Below are 8424 nucleotides of genomic sequence, written 5' to 3'. Positions count from 1 at the left end.
CTCAAACTGGCCATCAGAAGTCCTATATCCATTACCAGCAGTTAAAACACAAAGACGAGCGGGATAGAACACTAGGGTGAATCAAGAAGAAGATTCAACTCACAATTCACCGAAGCAGACTTCACATCATCTTTAAGTTCATATAGGAAATATGGAGGAAAAAGAAACAGAGCATGAGTCCAACAGTTAAGCTATAGCAGAGGTATTTTAAAAAGAAAAAATCCAGGATGCTTCGTCGGCAGACATCGACATTACAGGGTGCGACGTCCAAGCATCTCCACAAAGGAAAGAAAATTACTTCGGTTGAGTAACCGTTGCTACTTCACCTGCTGGTAAGTGGTCTCCACAACTCATGAATTCAAAGGCTTTATGACTGGCCCCGGATCACCAGGTTTATCTAGCTTGTTTTATATGGCTAGAGCTCTAGACATGTCACTGTCTTAAGATGCCAGTTGGACTGATTACGCGGCCATCGATTGGCTTCAACTCAGGGCCCCAACTCACCACGCATATATATGCTAGAAAAATATAGATTGAATAATCTTTGGATAATTTAGACATCTAAAACATTTCCAAAAGAAAAAGTGCGATTTTATCTTTTTTGTTAGCCGAGCAACGTCGAGTTGTCCTCCATATGAAGAATGCAACACGGCCAAGAATCCGATTTCTGCCGGAAACCAGTGTCCTTCGTCTAAGCTTCTTTCCGAGTAATCCTGCGAGACAAAGAGGCAATTGTGATATTGTTTTTTTTAGTTTTTAAAACAACATTATTTATTTTGAAAATGAGGAACCTGAAACAGGAAATGCCCAAGGCCGTAGTGATGTCGCTGATTACAGACGTGGCGAAATGCAGGTAAAGACTGACTGGTTTAACAGAAAAACAAGAAAAGAAACTCAACGGAGCAGCAAGGCAGTGGAAAATCAATCCGTATGAGGTCTTGCATAGAAAGTCAACCTGTGAAAGCACAGTAGCCTATAAGAACCACAGTCTCACTGAAAAGTGGTTCCCTGCCACAAAAAGGAGTTGAATTAGGTTTTGATGTTTTTACCACGGAATAACGATCTAGAAAAGGATGATTACGATTCGAGGAACAATAAGCTTACCCCCCATTTAGTGTGGCCGTAAGTGCGTTAGCAATCCCCAGGGGAAGATAAAGCAATGACTGTACACAGGTAGATTAAAGAAGAGTCAACCACTTTAACAACACTGAATGAACCTTATAGAAAGAGAGAAGACTACCAAATTTTGAGCGGGGAGGTAGGGTTCGGCAATGGGATTGGATCAGCCGGATCTAGATTGAATCAAACGACCTGGATTGATTCAACCGATCAATGTTCAACCGATTGATGATCAACCCCATTGATTGAGGGTCAGATAGACCCCTGATCAAAAAAGTTGATTGATCCAGCGGTCGGATCAAATGTGGATAAGATTGATTGACGGATGGATCCAATCGATCTCTTAACCTTGATCACGATAGAGACTAACTTAAAGGGGAGGGTGAAAAGAAACTCGAGAAGCTGAAATTAGTTAAAAATTATTCAATATATGGTTCAAGGCCATTACCACGCACATCCCTGTTTTCAAGCCCTTGGGTTCATCGCAGAGATGAGCCAAGATCATCCTCCCCTGAACAAGAGAGCAGCTGAGGAATCAGAAATATATCTACAACAGATAGCAAAGAGAAGTACACAAAAACGATAACTAGCACAAGCATTCAAGATCACATTTCACCCACCACTAGAAAACCAAAGGCCAACCCGGTTCCTATGAGAAGCAGGTGCGGGTTGTTCTTCATTATATCATCAGGAGACAGGAACGACCTAGAATTGCAGAACAGTAAAAGAAAGGGAATCGTGTCATCAATGGCAGAGAAGAACAGACGCTGATAAGAAGATTAGAAGACAAGATTACCAGACTAGGACTCCCCCCACGAGCACACCAAACGGGAACAGCTGACAAAAAAGAGACCCGTGTTCAATTAAACTAAAAGGTTCTTGATACGATTAGCAGCCCTCCTTGGCAACTAGGGGCATTTCAGCTACCAGGGGCATTCCAAATGAATCCCCTTACTGCATGCTCCCTTTAGAAGAGCAGCGAAGAAGTAATATTGAAGGGGTCCAGTTCCCTTGTCCTCTTTCAACGATGTCCATTCCACAAACAATCGAGTTACATCTGACGCGATCCCAATCAGGATTCTTCCAGTTGCCTACCCTTATATCGGGAAAGGAACCTTGGGAAAGGCCAACTTCTAACAGGCCCCATTGAAGCCGGCAACTTTGGGAAGTAGGAGATAGTCATTTATCTTTGCTTCTTACATATTTTTCTTAAATTTTTACTAAGGCAACACTTAGATCTGGTCTATATTTTTGGAGAAAGACCATACGCAAAAAGTGATTAGTAGCGCTCGTACGGAATAAAGATGGTTTCCTCAAAGACTCATATCCTAGCCTCCCATATGACAGAACTGAAATAATTGAAACCCGTACCATTGCTAATGCTAGTAGCATGCTTCCTTTTCTTGCTTCAACAACTTTGCGGACGTTACTGATGCTGGTAAAGAACATGAGATAATCAAGGTTAAGGTCAGAGGAGATTTCGTGACTCCTCTTTTTTTACTATAAAGCTCGATTACACCAGGTGACCGGGGGCAGAAGTAATTAACAATGGCTACATTACGAAATACTTGAGAAATAGGGAGTCGTTTTTTTGTTGAAAGAAGAAATAGGGATTCTCTGATACATCATCAAACAAGTATTTCAAACGTATGATTAAAGCTCATAGAAATGAATGCTTCAAAAGCATCTCATGATATATACACGAAATAAAAAATGATAACTAGTTCACGAAATAATCAAGAATTAAAGGATTCTTTGAAACATCATCAAATAGTCATTGTTGAAGCACATCATTAAAGGAATCGATGAAAAACATGGTTTTCAGAAGAGGTAGAAAGTTATGGTACTACATTTCTGAGCTCAGTAAAAAATTTTGTAGAGCGGCTACAATGCTAAAATGCGAACAGAATAAAGTTTAACATACTTAGCTCCAACTGTCGGGAAGACGGCGAAAAGCAACATGAGAACGATCACGACTCCATAAAATGGGATTTCTGAACCATAAATGAAGACAATAACCACTTAGTGAAGACAGACAATGGATTTCGTATAAACAACCAAGAACATATTTCATTGGTCAAAGGTGAACATGCTAAATGGACCCAGAATGGGTACGCTCCATCAATTAGCTCCTTTATTTCTGATAAGTCTCTACCACGAGTATATCAAACCAAGAAGAGAAGAATGGGGAATTCCCATCTCACCACACGTGCGGGATGAGTCCACGTGGGGACAATTTGAATAAAAAGCGGGGGAAAAATGCTGGGAGCGGAAGACTATAAATATAGGGGAAAAAGGAGCTGAAAGTGTCAAGAAGTGTTAGCCGTCTTCGGCAAGTCGTCAGGAGATTCTCCTCGCGCGGTGCTGCCCGATCTGGACAGCACGTCTTCCGATCCAGGGAGCCTTCTATTTCCCTTATTTCGTGTGTACTTCTGGTTTTCATGAAATTCTTCAAACTCTCGACGATTGTTCTACAAAGTGATTTCTGAGATCAAACGCAAGACTCGCATTTGATCTATTGAGATTTCCGGCTATCATTCTTCGATCAAGTACAGGCGTGTCAGTTCATCACACTTATTCTATTTTCCAGAGTTACCTCAATATATAGATCCAACGGTATTCATAAGGATCTTAACAATTTCCTTGTGGAAGCAATTAATTGTTTAACAAATATTTGCCTTGACCTTGAAAAATGAAATGATGTCTGAAGCTCTTTTTGAAATAATATGTTAACATGTGACAGAGATCAATATTAAAGATGCATAATTTCCGCCAACCAATGCAAAAATATGAACAAAAATATTCTATCTCTATGTCATAGGAACTTTTTACACTGACCCCATAGTAATTAATTGGATTCTGAACTCAAAATCTCAACCTAATACGATGTATAGGTTTCATAATCAAAAAGAACAAGCAAGGGGTTAAAGTCACTGCGTTCATAATGAATTCTATCACTTAGAAAAGAGTCAAACCATAATTTCCCGGTATCCAATTTAGAAACGGAACAGATCTCCTGAAGTCCTGCGCCCACCACTCGGCACCTGGCAGTACGATAATTAAGTCAATCAAAATCAGGGCAACAGTGGATCCTTCGTAGATCAGAGGAATTTGAGCTACTTACCAACAAAGAAAGTAAGAAAATGGGATACGTAGATCAGCATGAGGCCTTCCGTGGGCCCATTTATCTCGGGAAGAATAAGGGTATGGGTAAAAAAGCTGGACAGCATAAAATCCAGGGATTAGCAACCGCAGAAAATCCAGGGATTAGCAACCGCACAAAATCCTATAAAGAAGAATAATTTCTCACGGAGATGAAGAAATCTAAAGATGGGGAGTAATTGAGGAAGAGGAGATAGGGAGAAAGATACAGAACAGCCCTCAAGAACTTCCACGTACTGAAGGTTCTTGCCCAACAATAGTTGTGATGTAGCTTGATCGTGCAAAAGGAGCATCCAATTGATCATCACTCACAATCTTCCATACAACTGTGGTATGCATAAGGTAGTCAAGAAAAATGGAAGGCTTTCATGCCCAAATTTTAAATTGGACATTCCATCATAAATCCTCCATGATGTTTTTTTTATGAAGAAATTCCTCCATTACGTAAAATAAAGATAGTTGAGCAATATTTCTCTTTGAAGAAAGATAGGAGAGATGACACAAAATCAGTGACCCTCCCGTTGTGATAAATAATTATGAACGTTAAGTACATAAATGTCCTACACGTCTCAGGGTGACAGGTCTATCATGGAGTATGCATGCTCTTATTGATAAGACCCAGAAGCTGACTCAGGGTGACAGGTATCATGGAGTATACATGTCATTTCGAAGCACTGTGGTGGAGGTTGATCACTACTGGCTTATAGAAAATGCAGATTTGGAAAGGAAGTTCACTCTGAAGCATCGACTGTTAATTTTTTGTCGATCACAGGACTCCATATAATCACAAATTCATCATTTGTGTCAAATGTGATGGCAGTCTGACGGTTCTAAGTTCTGGGAAGAACGTCTCAATGTTGGCTGTATTGTATAACTGGACTGGTGGTTCTTAAAGACGTGTTGCATGAACTGTCCATGAAGACTCTATTAATGTCACCTAGGAGATAAGCTGTAGATATTGGTTGCTCACTTACTCTCAAAGGAATAGTTATGGATATTGGTTTGTTTTTTATATATAAAACTGTTGATTAAGACAAACTGGGTATGGTCTACGAGTTTAAAATAGGTCCTCTATGGCCTCAAGCAGTCATCTCACATGTGTTTTGGCAGATTTACCTGGCTATGAAGCAACAAGGATATAAGAAAAGTAATGGTGATCATACCCTCTTCAAGCATGACTCGTCCGGATTGACAGTTCTGATTGTCTATGTGGATGATATTATCATAACTAGGAATAACCCAGTGGATGCCAAGCGACTCAGCACATCCCTAGATATTGAATTCGGCATCAAATCCCCAGGGTGCAAAACAATATTCTTGGGGATGGAGGTGGCATATTCTCGGAATGGTCTATTTGTCTCCCATCATAAATAAACCTTGCACTTGTAGCAGAAAATTGGTCAACTAGCACGAAAACCTATTGATCCAAATGCAAAGTTGAGTATTGGAGCTGGCGGTCCTCTGGTAAATTGCGACGTTTGAGGGAAGTTAATACCTTTAACTCGCAACCAACCTGACATTGCTTTTGCTGCCAAATAGCTGAGCCAGTTCATGCACATCTTTTTGAAGTACATCTAAAAGCAGTGTACTGCATCCTCTTCTTCACATCCTCTGCCAAATAGCTGAGCCAGTTCATCGCTATGTTTGGTCCCCAACAAGACTCGTAGTCAGGGCATCCACTTCTGCAAGGCCAATTTCAAGGCGGTGAACATATTATACAGACCCCAACTAAGTTGGCTCTGTCATAGATTGCCGGTCAACGTCAAGATATTGTGCCTTGGTGGTTGGGAGCTTGGTCAACTGGATGAGTACGAAACAACAGGTGGTGGCCAGATCCAGTGGTAAAGCCAAATTTCTGTCATTAGGGATCGCTATGTTTGGTCCATATCAGACCTTCAGAGCTTTCCTTTTTTACACTTCCCTATTTTACTTTGCTCTAGCAGGTATTTAGACTAGCCCATTTCAAAGACATTAATAAGACACTCAATTCTACGAACCCTAGTCAGACAAAATGAATGCAAATCAAAAGTAACTCACTGCTCCCACGTCGCGAAATAAAATGGAACGGCTGAAAGCATCCAAAACCAAAACGTGGCCCTCCCGCATATGGCAGTACTCCCAAAAGCTAAGCTTTCCAACTGTGAGACAAAGATTGGAGACAATAATAACGTGAGAAAATGTCATATTTCGAGACTTTAGACCAAAAAGTTTAGGCAGCTTACAAAACAAGCAAGTGCATCACATCCTGCAAGTGCAAAACAAAAATTAGCAAATTTCTTTGGCACGTGCTATAAGTACAATTTTTTTATAGCAAAAAATACAAATTTAGGTAAGGTCTGATAAGATGGGCCACAACCATGATCGAAGAGTTCTCCCAATGGACTGGATGAGCTAGTACGTCTCGCTTGTTTTCCATCAACCGCATCAAAAGTCTGTACAGCAACAATTAGCCGAAGCCTAATAAAAAATTAGAAGAGGTCTCTCCATTTTCAAGTATTTTTGTACAATCATAATACTTAACTCCTAAGAAAATTTAAAAATTCAGGAAGAAAATCGACGGTTTCAAAATCATATGACGCATAACTTATTTTTCTCTGGCATGATGATTTGATGCCCCCAGAAAGACCAAAAAAAACCCATGACCAACCTGGTAGAGGAAGAGTAGCAAACTATGAGCTAAGTGCACCCATCTGGGGGGTGCAGTATCCAGTTTTGGAGAATAAATCTGCAAGTTAGCCGAAAAAGAGTTAGAGCAGATAAAGTATCTGCCAGGAGCCAAGGATCACAGCTCAGCAGATCAAAGATAGGGATTTTCTTTCAACTTTTCCAATAGCGGAAAGGAGTTTCTAGCCGCATACAGCTCAATGATGCTTTGATATTCATAAAGATTTAATAAAAATGATATTCATAACGCTCAAATTGATTAGGAAGATGCCCATATCTTATAAACGTCATGAAATTAACTAAATTAGAAATAAACTTCCTCGTATTTTTGAAAGACATAAAATAAAATGAAAAGAGAGAGCGAGTAAAGTTATGTGCACTTACATAACCAAGCAAAGCAGACGTCATAAGGAACACAAACCCAGTGAGTGTGATCTGAAGAATACGATCAAAACAGAGTAATGAAAACTTGTTGAAAGAAGAAAAACTGTGAAGTAATGTATAAAAGATTTCTAATGAAGAAAAATAAGACTCACCAGATTAGGTCTGGAGAAGCACAGCCAAATCATGCAAACAAAAGAAGTAAAAAGTGTCAAAATGTAATAAATAAAAGCTTCTAGAAACTAATCTTTGTCCAGAAATTTTATTAACGGAAAAAAATTTGTTACATATCTGGCACAATTTCCCCACTTGAACTGACTTGGTGCTAAACAGAGATGAAAGGTTGGTTTTTCCACTCACAAACTCCGTCACACGGTTAATTTCAGATCGAATCCATTCATTAAATTAAATTAATGCCTTTCATTTTTTCCTTCTAAAGCTCAATCGTACTCTTTCGTGATAGTTTAAACAAATGAAAAAACCACCGAGAAACAGAAGAAAGCAAAAGCAATTATACCCTATCGGGTAGGTAAACGTACGGCATCCATAGAGGAAACAGATTAACGCAATAGCTCCAGAATGGCTGAAAGAAATATTTGGCAAGCACAGACTTGTCTACGCCGCTATACTTATACTTGTGCAGTGCTGCAATCCCATGATTACCGATATATCCCATCTGAAATCCAAAGAAACGTCAAAAATGATAATAAAACAAGAGAACTAGGGTTCGATCGACTTACAATGGTACAAAGACACGGGCTTTCGGTTACACAAATCGATTCAACCAATGGATTTTGATGACGAGAAATCTATCTCAGATCGAAGAACTCGTAAGATCGGATTTTGATCAGACAAGGAAGAAAGTATTTAAACTGATCATCCACCTTGGCGGTTTCGAGACATCTGAAACGTCCGATTAAGGGTCAGCGATCGGACGGTCGATATCATCGCATCCGGTGTACCCTTGCGTATCACCCCGTTAATTTTGGAATATTAAAGTTTGATAATTAATTGTTTTTAATTGCTGGAAACGTGGCGCAGTGGGAATTTGAAGAAAAAGGCGATTTAAATGGCACCAGTTAATCTATTATTATTTGC

General features: G+C 39.7%; 1 protein-coding gene across 1 annotated transcript; it reads right to left on the bottom strand.

Moving 5' to 3' along the window:
• Positions 1-516: 516 nt before the first annotated feature.
• LOC144710190 (choline/ethanolaminephosphotransferase 1-like) lies at positions 517-8182 on the bottom strand. The gene is made up of 19 exons (XM_078583884.1): positions 8067-8182; positions 7866-8002; positions 7482-7491; positions 7330-7380; positions 6929-7006; positions 6638-6713; positions 6504-6526; positions 6319-6419; positions 4244-4338; positions 4095-4163; positions 3044-3113; positions 2491-2554; positions 1916-1956; positions 1740-1824; positions 1568-1630; positions 1105-1163; positions 956-1008; positions 792-864; positions 517-713 (listed from the first exon to the last, which is right to left on the bottom strand). The coding sequence occupies exons 2-19, from the start codon at positions 8000-8002 to the stop codon at positions 692-694; spliced, it is 1170 nt and encodes a 389-aa protein (XP_078440010.1). The 5' UTR covers positions 8067-8182; the 3' UTR covers positions 517-691.
• Positions 8183-8424: the final 242 nt, after the last annotated feature.

This window comes from Wolffia australiana, chromosome 12, assembly GCF_029677425.1.
Source record: "Wolffia australiana isolate 7733 chromosome 12, ASM2967742v1".
Classification (NCBI taxonomy): domain Eukaryota; kingdom Viridiplantae; phylum Streptophyta; class Magnoliopsida; order Alismatales; family Araceae; genus Wolffia; species Wolffia australiana.
This window is presented reverse-complemented; position numbering and strand designations above follow the sequence as displayed.